Source organism: Gekko japonicus, unplaced genomic scaffold (assembly GCF_001447785.1).
Source record: "Gekko japonicus isolate JY-2015 unplaced genomic scaffold, Gekko_japonicus_V1.1 scaffold993, whole genome shotgun sequence".
Classification (NCBI taxonomy): Eukaryota; Metazoa; Chordata; class Lepidosauria; order Squamata; family Gekkonidae; genus Gekko; species Gekko japonicus.
In genome coordinates, this window is record NW_015168077.1 from 374984 (window position 1) to 396217 (window position 21234).

General features: G+C 43.0%; 1 protein-coding gene across 1 annotated transcript in view; it reads right to left on the minus strand.

Annotated features, from left to right (window-relative positions):
- The window catches only part of AGPAT4 (1-acylglycerol-3-phosphate O-acyltransferase 4), a 120055-nt gene that overhangs the window by 8964 nt on the left and 89857 nt on the right, over window positions 1-21234 (minus strand). The window contains 4 exon segments of the mRNA XM_015414654.1: window positions 6783-6821; window positions 9948-10146; window positions 14453-14528; window positions 15996-16098. Coding sequence (XP_015270140.1) covers window positions 6783-6821; window positions 9948-10146; window positions 14453-14528; window positions 15996-16098 — 417 coding nt within the window.

Genomic DNA, 21234 nt, shown 5'->3' on the forward strand with positions numbered 1-21234 from the left:
CCTTCTTTCCTTCCAAGCTGTATTCCTGCACTGAAATGTCACTGGTGGGAAGTAGTTTCTCCATATTTGTTTTTCCACGTGGACAGAATACCGTATGTGGAACAACCAAAATGGGGAAATCATTCCCTCTCTCCCTCCATTCCAAGCCCAAATTCTCTCTATTTTATAAAGGCCATTTTGCACAGCTGCTATGTAGCTGTGGGGGAACCTGAATGCAGCTCTTTATAAACAAGCACATTTAGTTTGGCCCTAAAAGCCACTTTGGGGTGGCCTCTGAAGAATAAGGCAGGGCAAATCATGTTTATGCATCTGCCAATCTTCTATCACGTTTCCTAGTAAGTGAGGATACCAGACTAGCACAAACAGTAGTAGAACCAATGAAGGATTTTGTTTCACCAGTTCAGTCTTACCATTCAACCTGCCCATGTATGAACATCTGTATCTGATGTATGTATCTGATACATATCTGATGAAGTGTGCGTGCACACGGAAGCTTATACCCAGAATTAAACTTTGTTGGTCTTAAAGGTGCCACTGGACTCAAACTTCGTTCCATCAAAAATAATGTACAACTAGCATGGTTACTAAATGATGAAAAGTTCAGCCTTAAATAATCCTTGGGTAAAACTGACTCACACAAACCAAAGTGACATTTATTTAGGAATTTTAGACAAATTTAGGCAAATAAAAAATTAAAAAATTGAATCCTAAGTACCACCAGCAGCATAGGGGTTATCCCCCTCTAACTGTGGTCCTTTGTTTTGAAGGTCAGGAGACCCCAGGGAATGGCTTCGGATGCAGCTGGAGGGGGGAGCTGGTGGAGATCACAGATCCACTCTTTCTCAAGCAGAACCCCCTTGCCCTTCTGGGAAACAGTGCTTTGGATTTAACCTACTGAAAACAGAGGAGGGGAAGAGAACTGCAAAAAAAAATGTGTAAAATGTTTCAGTTGTGACATTCAGGCCTCAAGTGACTGGGAGTTTCTTGAGTCTATTTTGCCCAACATGTAAGGCCACCTCTTCTGAAACACTCAGAGCTTTGGATTTCGATTTCTGAACATCAGTTTATGCACATCACATGCCATTAATCTGTCTCTAGATGGATGCCAAGAGGTAGGACTGAATCTACATCGCCAGCACCCTCTACCCAAGAACCTGACCTCTGGAGCCAGATGCAAATATGCATTCAATATGGCTCTGTTACACTCAAAAGGAAAAAGAAAAACACATTTCACACATTCAGCTACAGATATAGAATTCTGCATCATACTGAGAGCCTGTGTGGTATAGTGGTTAGAGTGTTGGACTAGGATCTGAGAGACCCAGGTTTGAATCCCCACTCCATCATGGAGGCTCACGGGATGACCTTCAGCCTAGCTTATCTCACAGGGCTATTGTGAGGATAAAATGGAGGAGAGGAAAACCACATAAACGGCTTTAGGTCCCCGTTGGGGTGAAGGCCGGATATAAATAAAGTATTTTGTTGTTGTTGTCTTTTTAAAAGCTTCCCCTTTTTATATGAAGTATTACTTATACAAATATTTTCAGTAAGCATTGTGTTTAACTACATGAAACCTTTGTTTTTTTAAGTGGACGGCTTGAGGGAGGTACTCACCATTTACTACACTCTTGTTCCCACTGTTCAACTCAGCTCAAACTTGTTTTTTCCCCCACTTTTTTATATGCAATGTCGCACTTTGGGAGTGGATGAACCATTACTATGGCTTTCCCAGTGTTTTGCATATATTAAAACACTGAGCACTTTAACACACACAAAATGAAAACTAGTTCCTTGGGAACCATTGCCAAAGAACACAGAGAAATAGGGTGGAGGGTTCACAGAAGAGCCATCTTTTTAGCTGAAAGTAATTACTCCAGAACAACACATTGTGTGTATTTAAATGCCACCACAGGAATTGCTTTCCTAAACAGCCACAGACCAACAGAGAACATAAATTAATGGTTTAAGCATGACTGACATAGCACCAGATTATGGTGATTAGGATCAGGATTAGGGATGTTGTGAATTTCTCAGCAAACCCGTTCTGCAGTCCAACATATCCTGTTCAACAGTTATGATCAGACTGTAAACCAATCAAGGATATGTTCAGCTTGCACTAACTACTTGCATTAAAGTTCTCAGCAGCCTGTGGATCAGAAACCGGCTCACAGCGGATAGGGGGATCGCTTCCCTGTATCCTGGCCTTGTAATGAGCCACAGAAAAGTTCTGGGAAAAATCAGAAACTACCTCAGAAATAACCTGGGAATGGGTTTCTGGAAAAATCTGCTACACGGTGAAGCTGGCAATCAGAAGTGATTGGCTTGTGATCTCTCCACTGCAAAATGAAGGGAGGAAGAACAGAAGAGAACGGGAAGATGAGAACAGAAACAATGCTTCTGATCTCCCCATTGCAAAAGGAAGATGAAGGGAAAGAAATTGTTTCTCGCTTTTCTTCTGCCACTCAAGCCAACAAGCTTATGGTGAAGATTCAGCTGGGCTTCTGAATCTGCCCTCCCCCAAGTTTTATTTATTTATTCGCTGCATCTCAGCAACCCTGGGATGTGATAAAGTTTCCAGGATGAAAAAGAGAGAATAAGAAAAATTAATGGCTGCATCTAAACAAAGTGAATTCCTGAAATTCTCCATAGCAACATTAGCTTGGAGCCAGCTACTGATCCCCCCACCACCACCGAATGTCCTCAGCAGAAGATCAGAAATTAAAAATTAGCGTCTGATGGCTTCAGGTAGACTGCGCCTACAAATAGATGAAAACAGGCTGTGAATAGCTGAACAGTAATTCGAGTGATCAGCTGTCTGATCAACACTGGTGAACAGGATGCAAGATGAACTGTGTATCCATCATTAGGAGTAAATTAGAGCACCTAATATAATATTTGCAACATCCTAAAATTTCAATGAACTGAATACCTTCTATTATCTAACAGACAGTGTCTGATCTGTAAACAGTAACTTAATGCATATAATCATTATTCCTTATCTGCTCCTGTCACGGCTCAGGTGGGGTGTCACCTGATGCTGCCACCACTCTGGAATTAAGATCCCTTGAGAAGGCACAGAGCACCCTCCCCAAGACCTTCAGACCTCCCTTTTGGCTGAATAATAGGCGTGAGGACCAGGCAAAGTACAAGGAAAAGGTTTATTTTATAGGAGGTCAAACAAACAAGGTGCAGGAATAATAACAGTAAGGGGGTGAAAAGAAAAGGAACCAAATGCCTTAACACATCTAAACTTACTGTCCCTAACTCACTATCTCTCTTTTTATATTTATTTATCAGTTTTCCACTTAATTATCATTTACATATATACATCATTCCATACACTGAGTCAAGATTTCCCTATTTTGTTAATCCAATTATACAGGCTTTCCCATCTTCCAATAAATACATTTTCATCTTTCCCTTGAAGAATTAAACTTAATTTGTCCACTTCTGCTACTTCCATCAATTTACACAATATTTCCTCTCTTGTGGGGAATTTATCTTGTTTCCAGTATTTGGCCAACAATATCCTTGTGGTTGTTAAGATATACACTACTAAATATTTCTCATTTTGTTTATAATCCTCTGGAATCATGTTCAATAAAGCTATTTCAGGACTTAAGACCAAACTAATATTAGTAATATCTAATATCATCTTCTGTATCATTTTCCAATACCTCTCTGTTCTCGCGCACCGCCACCACATATGGTAAAACGTCCCTACATTTCTTTTACACTTCCAACACAGGTTATATGTTGTTGGGTGGCATTTGGCTATCTTATCAGGAGACCAATACCAATGGTGAAAAACTTTGTAGATATTTTCTTTATAATTATAAGCTCTCATGTATTTCAGCGTTTTCCAAGTGTTTGCCCATGTTTCTATCGTATGACCTATATCTTGCATCCATACTATCATTGTTGAAGTAACCCTTTCATCTAATAAGTACTCGTCCAATAAAAATCCACTATCTCAAGTGGCCTTAGACTACTCACCCTTCCTCTCAGGATGAGGGTCTCTTCCCTGCAGCAGCCTTCCTTCTAGCTCTGCCCTCTTGGAAGAAAGAACAGCTTTTCCTCTTGTACCAGTTCTTTTATTCCCCATCCCTCTTCTTCCCTATTGGTCAAAATCGGCACCAAAACTCCCCCACGTCTTCTGGGGTTTGTAGGCCCAGCCTCCCCTACTGCTAGCCAGGCTCCCTGGGCCTAGTAGGCCTCTGGTGGCACAGCCCAGATCATGACAGCTCTGTCCTTGGATTTTCAAGGACAACTCCCACTGCAGGACATTTCTGCTATGGCAGAACCCCAAATTTCTTTTGCAATTTTCTCCCCAGCTCTGCAGCTTTGGATTGTATATCTTATGTATTTAATGTGATGATGTACTACCGTAGTAAAAAATGTTCATTGCTGTGTGGTTTTCTGCATCAAGGAGAGCCAGTTTGGTGTAGTGGTTAAGTGCGCCGAATCTAATCTGAGAAAACTGGGTTTGATTCCCCACTCCTCCACTTGCACCTGGCTGGATGACCTTGGGTAAGTCATAGTTCTGATAAGAGCTGTTCTTGAAAAAAGAGCAGTTTCTGTCAGAACTCTCTCAGCCCCACCTACCTCACAGGGTGTCTGTTGTGGGGAGGGGAAGGGAAAGGAGTTTGTAAGCCACTCTGAGACACCTTTGGGTAATGAAGGGCGGGGTATAAATCCAATCTCCTCTTCTTCTTTATTGGAAAAAGACTCAGTAATTAAAATCCACAATTGCTTGAAAGTCTTAAAAGGCAGCTCTTTCAAGACTGTTTCAGCTAACCTACATGCACTAAGCATGCAGCAATACATGCAACATGTATAACTATACAAAAAGCATTCTTTCTTTCTGTAATTGCCTAAATGTCCATTGCTTGTATCATTTAGCTCTAATCGACTGCAGAGATGATGGCTTTAAAAACCTTGAGCAGACTCTACTAAAATATTAAGTTTACAATACACACAGGAGTACGACTAAATACACCGAACATTGTTAAGAATACCCTTTCCATTACCCCCCCCCCCCAAATCAATAGATGCAGCTTTTACCATAGCATTAGGCCAAGTACTAATTGTAGTCATGCAGAGCTTTGGATTTCTCACAATTTTTCATGCTTTTTTTTTTACATCAGCTAATTCTCTTGCCTGTAAAATGAATGGACTGGAAATATTCCACAGCCTCTCAGATACCCATATAAGTCTTATCATAAAATATTCACAAGATCATTCTAATTTCCACCTTAAAAACCTAACACTACTCCTCCTGGACCTGTAACATACGGCATTATGACAAGTCAATAAAGAATAATTTCTGATGCAACTTTGCCTGAGAACCTAGTAATTTTGCTCCCATCTGCCATCATGTTCCAGATTTTAAAACCTTTGGGTATGATGAGCATAGCATTCTTGTCCCTGTAACAAATCATAGCATCAGAAGTACATCCTTGATTTAGTGTTTCCCTAGGAAAAGAGCAGCTGCCTTATACTGACAGCTGATTTTACCTGGCTAAGTGTGTGGGTGGCTGCTTTTTCTTTCAGCACTGCATTTGTGTTAAGTGAATGGACCACAAGCACCATTGAAGACTCCACCGCCGGGTTCCTTAAGTAGCAGGCAAGATGCAAAATTGCATTTGAGGGTTGCAGCAAAATATATGGATCACCTACTTATGTCCACAAGCGGAAAGTAGTACCATCATCTCTTCTCTGACTGGCAGCAAGTCTTGGTTTCTCTGCAGAATCTCAGACCCTTTCATCTAACCCTTTCCTATCTCTGTGATTCTAACTGCAGATACTGGTACAAAAGCTTTCCATCCAAAAGCTCATACACTGTTATTAGATCGTGACTTCTGCAACATAAACAGAACTATACTATATCAAATATACTGATATATTTGAAAAAACAAAATAACCCTCCCTTATGTGTTGTAGCTACAAAGATCAGCTTGAAAACTTGTGGGCAGTAACTAGTGAGCCCTGGTTTGCATCACAGCTCCTGCACTTTCACCTCTGCACTGTGGACCTGATGCAGATCGCCCTCTCTATGTATGTGTATTAGCGAGAGAGATCTGAATTGGGATAGCAGCATAAGGAAACAATTAATCCCTGTGCACCATGTGACACCAACCCAACCCCCCCCCCCAGCTGCTGTTGCCTTTAAAAGAAACACACCAGACTGGGTTGTTGCAGCTTTCCTGCATCAAGTGTACACTGGCTCTCAGAAGTCTGGGGTGTGTACGGGCAGGATTTCCAGTGGTTAGCACTTCAGTGTCATGTGCTGTTCCAAGCAAAATGAAATGATCCAAGATAAATATATGCAACCGTGCATCATTTGCCTGACTTAGTCATGTTCCAGGACTCTCTTTTCCTTGGTGCAAAAGTATGGTGCAGATTTTTATACCTCAGTGCAGAATATAGCATACAGCAGTGTTTATAGGGGCATTCCCAACATAGCCTTCAAGAGTCCACCTTCATGAACAGCTACAGGTAGACACTTGTTCACTATTTTTTATAATTATGATATAATATGACAATTTGTTGTACTAATGCTATTGTAGTAAACAAAATGCTAACTACTGACTCCTAATAGAGGTTGAGACCAGGGATTGATATAGCATGGATACCAAACATTACTACAGAATATGACAGGTAAGATTAGAGGCACCTTGAGAAAGAAAGAAGATGGTTTGAAAAAGAACTGAGCATTACAGGCAAGAGAAATGCACTCCAATTTCTTACAGGATGCTTTCGAATTATACTGGATGTCTTACCTGAATGGAAAGGGATGGGATGACCAAATCCTGAAATCTCTGGTTTGACAAAGTGAAGCAAGTCTTGTAAACTAGTGCAGAATCAGGAAGCCCTACTGGCTATATGCATTGCAGAGGTGGCGTGCCAACTGAAACAACCCTCTGTTTTACAAGGCTGCAAAGCCATGAATTAAACAAAATATCTTCAAGGACACATTCTGCTAATTGCCATTTGCTGATACAGGAAAATGCTCCATGACTGTAAACTGAGTAATCTAGGTCAGAGGATTATGAAATGGGACATTAACTTTTAAAGGAGATCAGCAAGCCAGGATTCTGCAGTCTTGATAACTGCTTTTGAGAGTTTGAAAATTAAAACAGATCTGTATGAATGCAAAACAATGAATCGCCTAGAACAGACATCTACCGGCCATCAAGGATATGCTAACAGGCTTCAGAATCATCTTAGCGATAACAAAGACTCTTCTGTATCAAAGCAATAGGCCAAATTCTCTTATTCATTTCATGTCACAGTGAAAACAACCAGGGAACTTACATATACCACCTTATGGAGTTTAGTCTGAGCTTTCCCCACTTCATTTCTTTTCTCCACATAATGGAATTTTCCATGCCCTTGGAAACATCTGCATTATACAGCATGTATTAAGACTTGAAACTGACAGATAAAATTCTAAACCTCACACCAGAGAGGGGTGCAAGGGGACTTCCTCAGCTGGCCTCCCTCCCTCATTCACCTACTGCACTTTCCATCTACACACCCCACTCTCCTTTGTAGCATTACCTGAAGCACCCCAAGTATGCAAAAGAGCAAGCAGCAAAACATGATGTCAGTTGCTGGTCTATGAGCTTGCAAGCCGACTTCCAGGAAGCAACAACATGCGCCTCCTGTTGCTAAACAATGACTTCACGTGCGCAGAATTTGTAAAGAAACAGGCGAGAGGGAGAACAGGAATGGAGGGAGGAGACCTCACTACTATGAAGTAAAGGGAAAGAAACTGATGGCAGACATTATAAAGGGGAAGAGAGACTTGCACTTTAAGGAAGATACCTCACATCCATAGGCAAATAACTAGATGCCAACCAGGAATTAAAAAGATTCATAAAAAGCAGGATTGCATTCATACAGAAGTTTATTTTTTGTTATTAAACACACTACTTAAAACTTTATGGTAACAAGAATGACTTCTATATCTTTATCCCCCCCTTCCAGTTCCAACTGATGAGACTTCAGTTGCTCAGATGATAGAGGGATTCACTGTAGCTAAATTCAAGAGCTAAAGCAAAATGATAGAAGGTGTCGACTAACAAAATATATGCCTTAGGCAACGGTCAGACTAATTCCTCCATATTGACTATTACCAAGGAACTCACTCACTTAAGATGATGCATACACCCCACCCTATCAGCACCACTCATGGACCAATGATGCCCAAGCATTCATCTGTTTATTATAAAATATGTTGATAATCTTTGCAAAGAATCCTTTTAGAAATGAAAAACAAACACAAAATGTGTTGTATCCAACCAACCACCACTGGAAGGGGCCAGCAAATATTTCCTGGCATTCCCTTTCCCTCAGCTATCCCTTCGACCCCAGCAAATGTGATGCCTGGAACTCCACTGGTAATTGGCTGGGCCCTTCTCTCCTGTTTTATGCAGGAGGGCAAAATGGACAAAGCTTTCTAGTTCCGACCAACATACTTGGACTCGTTCTATCTACCAGTCTGACTCAGACTATACAAAGTTGTGAGACCAAGGCTACTGCAAATATAACATTGCCCGATCCTTAACCACAGTTCCAGGACAAGTTACCCGTGGTCCCTTACCACCCAAAAAAGGTACGTTTGTGTTATTAATGGACAAAAGGAATGCAAGGTCCTATGGCCCATTCTCAGTCTCCTACTATAATTAAGGGATGTGCACTGTCATTCCTACATCAGCCCCAGAAATCACTACAGTTAGTGACAATGAATATGACTTGCTAGAAATGTGAGCAACAAAAGTAGAATATAATTTATTAGGCTCATCTGGTACAAGAATTATTATTTCCCTTTTTTTTTCAAAAGTAGTTCTCTGCATTTGAGATACTTTGGCTTGTGACTAAGCACAGTAAATCCAGCTCTTCAGAAGGAAAGCACGCAAAAGATCCATGATACAAGGCAATAGGTCTTCTGTATTCAATAGTAATTTGACATATTTAATGAATAAAGTGCTGCTGACTGGTAAAATAAGTACAGGCCCCCTGAGTTCCAGTGGAAGCACATCCTCAGTAAAGAATCTGGATGGTTCGACATGCATTCCCTCCAAATGGAAAAAATACTGAGAGTACGACTAAAGAATGGAAATACCATTAAATATCTGAATTGATCTTTACACAGAATATTCTTTATAAGTCCCATTGCACTTGGCACATCAGCTTTAACAAAACTGATAGTTTGGGGAGTCTTGTAGTGAATCCCCAGTTCCATATGCTACTTAATTAAAGCAACTGTGGCTGCCTACTGAAAAAGTCAGGGAGTCGTTTTGGGGAAGCACTGTAGCACTAAATGACAGTGCCATGGGTTTGCATTTTGGGCAGCACTAACAACAGTGCAGTGCCCTAAACCTCCTTCCTCTTACCACCAAGTTAATCCCCAAGACTTCAGCTGCAACAAGCTGTAATTAATTTGTGATTGGGCACGAACACATCTTGCTGTCTTGCTCATGGTCTCCTTTATCTCCTTCCTCTCACCTGGAGCTGAATTAAGAATGTCATGGCTTGATCAAGCTCTAATTTTCCATGACATGCAAATGTGGTCCAGTTTGTCCAGTTTGTCAAGGAGCCCACTTTTTGATGTCACAGCAAACTGGAGCTCAAACTGGATAGCTTCACTATGTTCCCTTCTTTTTCCCCCTTGACTGAAAGCAAAAGTGGAAGTTCTTAAATGTATTTTTCCACAGGCACTTTCTAATTCAGTTCTGTAAACCTGACAAAGTGCACCTAAGTGAGTTCCAGAGCAATCAGCTGAGCAACTAATACATGACACTCCTCCCTGACTATCCACTACCCATTCCAAATGGATATGTGTATCTCTACAAGCTAAGCTAAAGGCAGAGTGGATGGAGGGGGGGGGGATCTTTCCTTTTCCTTAATTCCTGGATATAGGCTGCTTGCAGAAAACTTACCTGCAATGAAAACAAAGGCGAAAGAAGCGAGAGTCAGTGATGAGCCACTACTGATCATGTCGATCAGTAGTCTGAATAAAGGATATAGCAGCAATAAGGTCCAGAAAAACGAATTCAACAGAGTCCATGGACGCCGAGGTGGCACTATTGGAGTGCCGGGATAGACCCCTGTTCTGTAGTATTCCTCTTGAAAGGAGTCCTGATCGGAGCAACAAAAAGGGTATAAACATTTCAGTCTCCATTTACTATCACAGGAGTGATATCAAAGGTGGGGGTAGAGTTTAGCAGCAAAGAAAAATGTGGTATAGTGTCAGAGCATCTGCTCCACATGTTAAAAATCCCACATTCAGTTTTTGGTATCTCTGGTTAAGGGATCTTTCTGTACCCATTTCAATCTGGTTTTAGGTCAAGATTTGGAAAAGAGACTGCTTTGGTCGCCTTGGGTGATGACCTCTACTAAGAAATAGACAGGGGAAGTGTGACCCTACTAGTTCTGCTGGATCTCTCATCAGCCTTCAATACTATCATGTTATTTTACTGGGCCACCTCTTGGTACTGTGAATAGTCCACAGCAATTCCTTTATTGGCATTTCACAGAAATGAAATACAATTTCTGTTAAAAGATACCCTGCGTTGACCACTTACAGAATTTTACTACGCATAGAAGCAGCAGCCAGTTAAAACTTTGCCACAAGTTCAACTATGTTTTCCTCTGTGCTATTTAAAAGAAATAATAGTTTATTCAGCCTAGGAAAGTCTGAAACACTACCCAAGACTGGTGATAAAATACATTGCCTGATACCAGAATAATAACTACACTCACACAGTACGTGGTACACTGTTTCAATAGTTTGACCTGTACCTAGTCAGAGTCTATTGGCAAAGGGGATACCCTGGAATCTTCCGAATAAAATTGCCGAGGGTAAAACATTAAGCCTGGCCAGTGTAAAAATTCTGCGCAATTTTGGAGGTTGCAGTTGAAAGAAATAACTGGGCAAGCATCCTACAATGGGAAATATCCCATGGTTCAGAGGAGAACAAGTCTTATTAGCTGCATTGTACAGGTTCCACAACTCTGTCTCCAGTAACCTGCTCCTTATTTTGAGAAACACCTCCGTTTCCGAGAGCATCAGCATCGACTCAAGAGAGATATTCAAGGAACTCAGGTTTTTTTTTCTATAATGGCAAGGCAGGGTGAACCCTCGGTCTCAGTTAACATCTGGTAGCTATAGCTGGTCAGAGTTATAGTGCAATCGGGCCCAATATTTGAAAGTTATAAGCCACGACTTCGTAGACAAAAGGCTTTGACCACATTCCAAACAGAGGGCTTCATACAGGGCACAAGGTGGGACACCTAGTACCTTCTGCAAAAAGCCTGAACGCACCTGTTCAATTGACTTATTAACTGCCTCAATCCAGACAGGAACTTCGTAGAGGAGTTGGGGCTCTATTTTTATATTAAATACTTTTAACACAGATGGCACAAATTGGTTTCCTCTCTCTGGAAAGTAAAACCGTAAAAGGGCATTGATATTTGCCTTAAGTTTGTTAATTGCTATTCTGCGCTGAAAAGTCCAAGTTGCGGTGGCATGACAGTGGAGACCTAGATACCTGAAGTGCCTTACTTGTTCAAGCTTATGATCGCCAATCCTCCATGTGAATTGCTTCCTGGAATTTGAGAAAACTACGATTTTTGATTTCTCATAATTTAGTTCTAAGTGATTGATCTTACAGTAGTCCTGACAGCTGTTTAGAAGTCGGAGTAAACCCACTCGAGTGCAAGAAAGCATAACCGCGTCATCTGCATATAATAAGATTGGTATATGGGCGGAGCCTAGCTTAGGACAATGCCCATCTACTTGATTTAAGAATGGGGCCAGATCCTGCAGGAAAAAATTAAAAAGTAGGGGCGCAAGTACACATCCCTGCTTGACTCCTTTATTGGTAGAGATCTTAGGTGTCAATCTACCGGTTGAAGAGCATCTAATTTGGCAACAGGTAGCATTATAAAGTCTACTGTGAATAAGGGGCACTGCATTACAGTGGTTCAAGTCCTATCTGGGAGGTCAGTCCCAGAAAGTGGTCTAGGGGATTTCTGCTCTGCCCCTTGGCTGTTGGCCTGTGGACTTCCTCAGGATTCAGTCCTATCCCCCATGCTAGTTAACATCTACATGAAGCCAGCAGGAGAGGTCATCAAGAGGTCTGGGCTCTGGTGTCACCAATATGCAGATGATATCTAGCTCTACCTTTCTTTTCCACCTAATTATGAGGAAGCTTTTGATGTTCTAAACCAGTGCTTGAAGTCAGTAATCAGCTGGGTAAGGGTGAACAAGATGAAACTTACTCCTGACAAGACAGAGGTTCTCTGGGTTAGCAGAATGCCAGACCAGGGACTTGAGATCTCCCCTATCTTGGATGGGGCTATACTCCCCTTGAAGAGTCAGGGTTGCAGCTTGGGTTTGCTTTCACCCAGCTTAGTCTGATATTGCCACAATGACCCGTGCCTTAGTTGCATCTAAACTAGACTACTGCAATGCACTCTACTTGAAGCTACCCCTGATGAGTGTTCAAAAGCTGCAGCTAGTTCAGAATGCTGTGGCTGGTTTGCTGGTCAGGGCCAGTTATTGGGATCATGTGACCCTAGTATTACAGCACTTGCACTGGCTACTGATCTGCTCTCAAGCACAATTCAAGGTATTGGTTTCGACCTTTAAAGGCCCTACATGCCTTGGCACTGGGGTATTAGAAGGATGTCATCCCCTATACTATACTTTGCTGCCCAGGTACTAAGACCACAGGAACCCTCTTGACTGCCCCCCTTGACCAGAGGAACTTGCTTAGTGGGTACATGAAAGCACCTGTTGAGTGGTGGCCCCATGATTATAGAACAGACTATCCAGGGAAGTGTGCCTGACTCCCTCACTCTCAACCTTCAGATGGCAACTGAAGACTATTTTATTCAGGATGGCATTTAATTAATTTTATTTTTAGTTCTTCTGTCTATTGGCAATTTTAAATGATTGATTTTGAATAAATGGTTTTATGTATTTTATTCTTGATGTAAGCCACCTTGAGTTCCTGTAGGGGAGAAAGGTGGCTAATAAATGCTTTATAGGAATAAATGATAGTATATAAATCTTACTGAGCAAGTAACAAGAAAAAACCTGAAGAGCTGCTGCTGGTCTGAAGAGACAAGGCTGAGCTAGAGTCATCAGAGTTCCGACTTGGAATATAGCAGCTTCCTATGGTCAATATACAAGGTACACCCAGACATAGATACAACAAAGAGGAGTCTTGTGGCACCTTAAAGATGAACAAGTTTTTACTCTAGTATAAACTTTTGTGGATTAGAGTTTGCTGTAATCCTCTGCAGATTATGGCTATTCCCAAATGGTTCTCTGTCAAGAAATAGAGAGGTTTGCTGACGCGAGGCCAATGCTCCCTAGTGATGAAAGTACATCAGTCCCATGAGTCAGATGATCGCTGGCGAAGTCTTCTACAGGTCTGTATACAGTCTGAATTCTGTCACGTGTAGAAAGGCTTAAGTCTCTAACTGAAGATTTTTTCAAACAGCTACCCCAAAGGTACATGTCAAATGGGAGGTCTTTGGAGTAAAAAAAATCTCCTCAGAATTTTTCTAAAGCTTTCTGTTTTTTAATTGTTTCCTTTTATTCTGGAACAATTTTACCAAGGAGAGGAGTGTACTTGAGGGTCCCCCCACCACCACTTTATCCTTGAAACAACCTGGGGAGATAGGGAGAATGAATAGCCCAACACTACACATAGGGCTGCCAAATCCCCCCGGGGGGGCGGATTTCCCCCCGCTTTGGAGGCCCGATTTCTGCCCCCGCGGAATCGGGCCCCGGGGGAAACCCCACCCCTCCGTGCACGTCACAGGGAAGTGATGTCATGACGCCGGGAATGCTGGGGGCGGGGCACAGCCATTTGAGGGGAAAACATAGAGTCCCCCGCCGGCAGAGGTAAGTCGATTTGGCAACCCTAACTACACAATGTATTTTATAGCTGAGCAGGGCTCTAAACCCCTGTCTTCCTAGCCCACGATCTAAGTTCTGGTGTAATGCAGCAGGTAGTTCTCTAGATGTCAGCTGCTACTCCTAGCATGATGGGTACTAACTAACTTGAAACACATGATAGTTGATAGTCTGAAAATACAAATTTATCCTTAGAAAGGAACAGTAGGTTTGAAAAGGGTAAAAGGGGATGCTGCAATTCCATATAGTGTCTTACACATAATGTCTTGCACCTACCACAGGCAGCATGTCAATAATAGTAGGAAGTACATATCCTGCTAAGGAACCAAAGCACCATCTCTTTTGCTCTTCCTATCCATCATTCTCTTTCTACACACAAGGAATTTCTAATGAATGCTGCTTTCTGAGCGCACTTGAAAAACATACGTTAATATAAACATTCCAGGAAAAACAAAACTGCGGCCTACATACAGAACTATAATCATAACAAAACCCACTGAACAATGAACCAACCTTCTCTTGATAGAGTTTGTGAATCCAGTTAGAACATTACTGCTCATCTTCTGGGACTTCCTCTAATGGAATCCTCCTACAAATGACAAGAGATGAGATAGGACTGTGAAAACAAAGCCACCCTATATTTGACCACTCTCATTTACAGCAACAATCTAAGAAAAATGAAGGTACTACTGGACAATGCTTGGGGACATATCTGCATTAAAACTTAAAATTTGGGGAAGCATTTTCACTTTATTTTCCAGTTGGTCCATTGTATAATTCAGTTATGACTGCAGTGGGGAGAATTATTTTTCATCTGCAGCTGTTTTTTTTAATGATTTTTGCTCTTATTTATTGATACCATTTTTGTAAGTCACTTTGAAAAAGCATTTACAGAAAAGTTATATAATTTTCATCAGGGGTCTTTTCGTAGAAAAAGAGATGCAGGAGCTCATTAGTATATGGTATGCTAATGAGCTACTAGGCTATTAGCATATGCCACGCCCCCTGACATAACTGGAAGTGATGTCAGAAGGGGAAGCAAAAGGGGGGAGGCATCTTCAAAAGCCTCCCCTTCCCTTCCCCAGCTGGCCTGTGGGGGGGGGACGAAGAGAGAAGGGGTTTAAACTTTAAACCCCTTCTCACTAGGGTTGGGCCACAGAAGGAAGAAAGAGGGAAGGAAAGAGAGAGAGTAGAGAGAAGGAAGGAAGGAAGGAAGGAAGGAAGGAAGGAAGGAAGGAGTCTTTTGGTATGCTAATGAGCTACTAGGCTATTAGCATATGCCATGTCCCTGATCACTGGAAGTGATGTCAGAAAGGGAAGCAAAAGGGGGAGGCATCTTCAAAAGTCTCCCTTTCCCTTCCCCAGCTGGCCTGCGGGGGGGGGAGCGAAGAGAGAAGGGGTTTGGACCCAGCAGCAGCGCTCTCCCTGTGTCCCCCATCTGCAGCATTTCTGCACATGGCCAGGGGACCCGGCGGCAGGGCTCACCGGGCCTCCCCCAAGCTGCAGCAGTTCTGCATGAGCCCGGGGGACCCAGCGGCAGCACTCTCCAGCTGTCCCCTAGCCGCAGCATTTCTACACGAGACTGGGGGACACGGTGGTGGGACTCTCTGGGCCTCCCCCAAACCACAGTGCTTCTGTGTGGGCCCGGGGGACCTGGAGGTGGCGCTCTCTGAGTGCCCCCCAGCCGCAGCACTTCTGCGCGGGCCCGGGGGACCCGGCAGTGGGGCTCTCCGGAACTCCCCCGAGCCGCAGCGCTTCTGCGCAGGCCCAGGGGACCTGGCGGCGGGGCTCTCCGGGCCTCGGCTGCAGCACTTTCGGAGCTGGGGGCGGGGCTTGCTGCCACATGGGCTGCTGGAGCAGTGCTCCGGCGCACTCTGGCCCCAAAAGACCCCTGATTATCATACATACTTCTTCAAACAAAAAGACACATAAATCAGTCAAATCCACTGCAAAATGTATTTGTTAATCTGAAATGTATCATGACCTATTTTAGTTACCATCAACATTCATCATGCTTTTAGATTAAGAAACAAAAGAGTAAGGTGAATATACTTGCCTTACATATAAGTCTGCATGATACTTTTTCCCATTTAAAACTCCCAGCAAAGTTGGATTTTCATTATTTCTAAAGTTCAGTGTGGAATCATACACAGCTGAAACTATGAAGGAAGACAAGACACCACACTGTGATATCAAATACAGATCTGTTTATTATTATTAATGACTGGACTTATTGAAATAAGTATTGATAAAAGAATGCCTGACTTAATCAAGCCTTGAACAAATTATGGCTGCATGTAATCTTTCCATAAATATGAAAATAAAGTTTCCAGCAGTGTTTCAATAGTGAGACTAACACTCAACACAAGTTCAGGGAAACTCATCATTTAAAGTTGCATTTGAAAAACAGAACCATAAGCATTTTTCATATTAACAAAAAAGCCAATAATGAAAAGCCAGAGACCTCAACTACATGATAATCATTGGCAAAAGGAACAGCAATAGAGTTACTTGGAGCAAGCTAAACGTTTCCATGAATACGAAGACCTGCAGAGCGTAATTTTCCTGCAACCTCCCCTCCTACGACAGTCCAAGATGCTCTCCACATCTTGTTCAGGGAGAGAAGATCCTCAGGAACAGGTTGGTGGGGGAAGGGCAGGATTTCAAGTTGTTAGACAAGGTGGGGGAGAGGGGAAATCACACTACATGAATGGAAGTCCTTGCTGCAACTATGGAAATGCTGCTCTGGATGCAGGCCTTCCACATACATCGCAGAACTCCCAGCTATTTCAAAGGACCACACAGCCAAGTATTACTGCCTCCCCCATCCCACAGAACTTAACAATAGCTGAATACCTGCAGAGTGCTTGACTCCTGTCAAAAATTATTATGTGTGAGATGTAGTTGAAATTAGACTAATTATGCTTTTGATTTATTTGGGCAATAATTTAATGGAGCCTGAGCATATGCTAAGTAGCCATCTATATGTACCCTCTTGTGATGGCAAATGGCTAAAGGAAAGAGGCCTTGAACTGTGTAACAGGGAATCTGAGAAAAGAAAGGTATAGGAAATGGAAGCCTAAGGAAAATAGTAACTAGGGAGACGAGAAAAATTAGAAAAACTGATGGCGTCGGGGCTGATTTTCCCATCTCAGTTTAAACTGAAAAGCAAATCTTTAACTACAGTGGTACAATTTAGCTGTTCGCCATTCACTGGCAACATCCTGTAACTGAGCACTCAAGCAGCAAATTACCTGTCCTGCCCATGCCTCTCAGCAAACATTGCCACTGGCCATGTGGGCAGATCACACTTTCTGATGAGTTACTAGCTGTTGAAGGGGGAAGAAGTGCAGAAAGCTAGACACTCATCCTAACGTGGTAGCAAGGAAGTCTTGGCTTCTGGTAGCTAGGACATCAAGTTGCAGCATTTCCAAGCTGAGAAACACAGCAGGGCTCTCAGGCAATTGGCATGGCTTCTCTCACAGTTGCTATTCCCTTCATTCTGCCTCTCTGTGTCAGAAAGTGGCACTTCTCTTTCATCCCCTCTGACAGAGATAAACAAAGGAGAATGGAGAAAGGAGAAGCTGCCACCAAAACCAGCTATGCTCTGGTCAACAGGGCAAGAATTTCTGGGGACTGCCAAACAGGATTGTGCAGGCATCCCATTTTTGGAACTTTTTCAAATGGACCTGTTGCCCTTAAAATACAGATTGGATTAATAGCCAGCTATGCCAGATGATGGGGGCCATTTTTGGGCATAATCCATCATGGCCTCCGAGACACCATCGCCACCAGCACTTTATTTTATTTTGTACTATGAATTGGTATGTTTTGTACTTATGATGCTGTATTGTATAAGCCCATGTGTTTTAATATATTTTTAACATTTTACTGTAAGCCGCCCTGAGCCTGCCTTTGGTGTGGAGGGCGGGATAAAAATTGAATGAATAAATAAATATGTGTCAAAAAATAAATAAACACAACACACTGCACAACCAGTGCCCTGGAGCAAGGAGTGCACTCATGTGCCCATCACCCATTCAGTATGTTAACCCAATTCCAAGCCACTGGCCTGTTCTACTGAAAGGAGAAGTGAGGAATACCCTCAGTTGGGGGGGGGAAAGACTAAATTTATTAAGATCCCTTCCATGATATCCATACTCAATCAGAATGGTTGTGGGTTTCCTCACTGTGGAGGGAGGAGAGGGCAGTAACCCATAATATGTACTAGGTCATTTCAAAGGTTTCTGCTTTCCACAAGATAGCCCCCCCACCCCACCCAATGTGGTCTGTACTACTTATTTATGTGAAGAACTCTGGTTGTGTAAACATCACATGGAAAGAACATCAGCAATATGCCTGTGCATTTTTTTTTCAAATTCCAAGATCACTTCAGTGTAAGAAGCATTTTGGTTTTTTTAAGGGCTCCTCCTGCAGGCTTATACAGCCTGCCAATTAACCTGAGAGAAGGGAGGAGGAGGAGAAAAGGCATTTTTGAAACCTCCTGGCCATTAAAACTCCAGAAGCCTGAGCGGAGATAAGGCACGCAGCTCCAGAAATTTACCGTGGCTAAAACACGCTGAGTGAAATTAAAATGAGAAAAAAATGGCCCCTAGGGGTTCTGCTTTCAGCTCTGTGCAAGTAATGTATAATCCAATAAGTGATTCGACAGGAACGTGCAAGGCTGCAATACAAGATAAACTGGCAAATCAAATTAGAGATCTGAGGAAATTGCATAAAGCTTCATACACCAGCTGAAGTCCTCCTCTGAAATGAAAAGAACTCCAGTACTTATTCAGCTGCCAGTTACTGGGGCTAATGATGCAAAGGCGAAGTCAATTCATATTTTAGACAGGCAGTTTCTACCTTTTTCAGCCCCACAGGTCAAAGGCCTAACATCAAGGTTAGCATGATTTTTGATAAACATTTTACTCTAGGAAGAAATGTTTGATATTCTATTACTGTGAGCAGCTATGTCCTTAAATAGCACCAAGTTAACTTAGGCTCTCACCTCGACAATGCACAGCAGGAAGCATTGAGAAGAGGCAGTAAGAAGACCAATATTAAATATATGAAGATGCCTCAAAGCATCAGTGCGTATACTTCCTTCCAGGGCTCTTTTTGTAGAAAAAGCCCAGCAGGAACTCATTAGCATAATAGGCCACACCCAATAGCAGAAACTCATTAGCATATTGGGTCACACCCCTGACAGCACAGCTCGTTAGCACATTAAGCCGCACCCCCATGTTACCAGAAGTGTGCTCATCCAGCCACCCCCACCTTTTGCTTGTTATTCTGTTTACCTTGTTTGTTGTCAAAACCCAGAGCTTTTTTTCATAGCAGGAACTCCTTTGCATGTTAGGCCACACACCCCTAATGTAGCCAATCCTAATGAGTTCCTGCTGTTGGGTGTGGCCTATTATGCTAATGAGTTCCTGCTGGGCGTGGCCAACTTGGGAGCCAGCCAGAAATCCATTCCTGTGTGTTCCTGCCCAAAAATAGCCCTGCTTCCTTCCAAAATCTGCTCAAAGTGTTTTAAGAAACAGGATGAGTAACAGGGAAAGGAAAATGACACCATTGCTCTTGCAGTGCGCTCTTCACCCTGACACACTGAAAAACACACTGACATGGGCAGTCTTGGCAAGGGACAGTGGCTGCCTTCATACCACAGAAAAGGCAACCAAAATGATCAAGGGGTTGGAGCACCTTTCCTGTGAGGAAAGGTAAAGAAGCCCGGCTCATGAACAAAGTTAGAGTCCAGCGACACTTTTAAGGCCAACCAAGTTTTATTCTGGGTATAAGCTTTCATGTGCAACACACACTTCCACTTGAAGCCTGGCTTGTGTTATAATCTATAGGTTTAAACTTCAGCTTCAGACTGCTTTGCAGGGAGGGCGGGATATAAATAAAATAAATAAACAAATGAAACTAAACCATGAATCATTGAGTTAAGAAGGAAGCCACCCAGCATTGTGAAGTTCAAAGAACTCAGGATTGAGCCCAGAATTCCTCTCTCTTTGAAAGAGAGAAATCTCAGAGGTTGAACAGAATTCCTCTCCCTACCAAAAACACACACAAATCATGTCAGAAAAGATCCTATCTCTTTGTACCAGGTAAGACACTTCCTCGGGATGTCTGATTAAATATCAACACATTCAAACAAGTAACATAATTTCTCCAGTTCTTTGTTCACACACTGCTATCCAGGATCAACACATGGCAAAGAAATAAAGACACAAGTTAGGGCACAACTAATGCAGGTAAACACATGCACAATCAGGGATAGTGGACCAACGACCAAATGCTCAATTTTCAAACCTATTACCTCTTGATAGAATTCGTTCTTCATGATGAGAAGAGAAACACATGACATTATACTGAACGCTTTACTAGTGAAAAACTTTGCCTTATTTCATACTAGCAGTAAAGCCCGTTGTGAAAGCAATACAACGAGATCTAGAAAGAGGCTCTGGGGCAGTGCTCTGGCTTTGGGCAAACAGTGTCAATTTGCTGTGGTGACCTCAGCAGGGTATAATGACAGAGTCCACTGTTTTCTACAGAGGAACTGATCTCTGCTACCTGAAGAGCAGTTGTAATTGTGAGTAATCTGTAGCCCTCACCTGGAGATTGGCAACAATTGTTACCCAGGACAAAATGGCTGGTTTGGAGGGTGGAGTCTATGGCATTCTACCTGTCTGAGGTCCCACCCCTCTGCAAACCCCACCCTCTCCAGGCTCCACCCCTCAAATCCCCAGGAATTTGTCAGCATGTAGTTGGCAACCCCATCTCCTTCCCAGCTAGCCACCAACCTACCATTATCTGCCCCTTTGACTTCAGCTGACTTCTGCCCTCCCTTCTGCAGAACAGTTGTAATACTGAGTGCTCTCCAGCCCTCACCTGGAGATTGGCAACAATGGTTCCCTATGTGGGACTGACTGGTTTGGAGGGTGGAGTCTATGGCAGTGTACCTGTCTGAGGTCCCACCCCTCCTCAAACCTCACCCTCTTCAGGCTCCATCCCTCAAATCTCCAGGAATTTCCCATCTGGAGTTGGCAACCCTATCAGGACTGGCCCCAATGTGTTTTCTCCCAAAGGCCAAAGTAGGTGACAGGACCAAGCTTAGTTGCCTACCAACAGGCACTGAGGGGAATGTAGGGTTGCCAGCTCTAAGGAGGGAAATACCTGGAGGTTTGGGGGGTGGATTCTGTAGAGGGCCGGGCGACGGAGGCATCGGCCTTCTGTCGCCCGCCTTGCCCCCCCAATCTCGGCCCGGGCGACCGCGGCTCCCGCCAGCG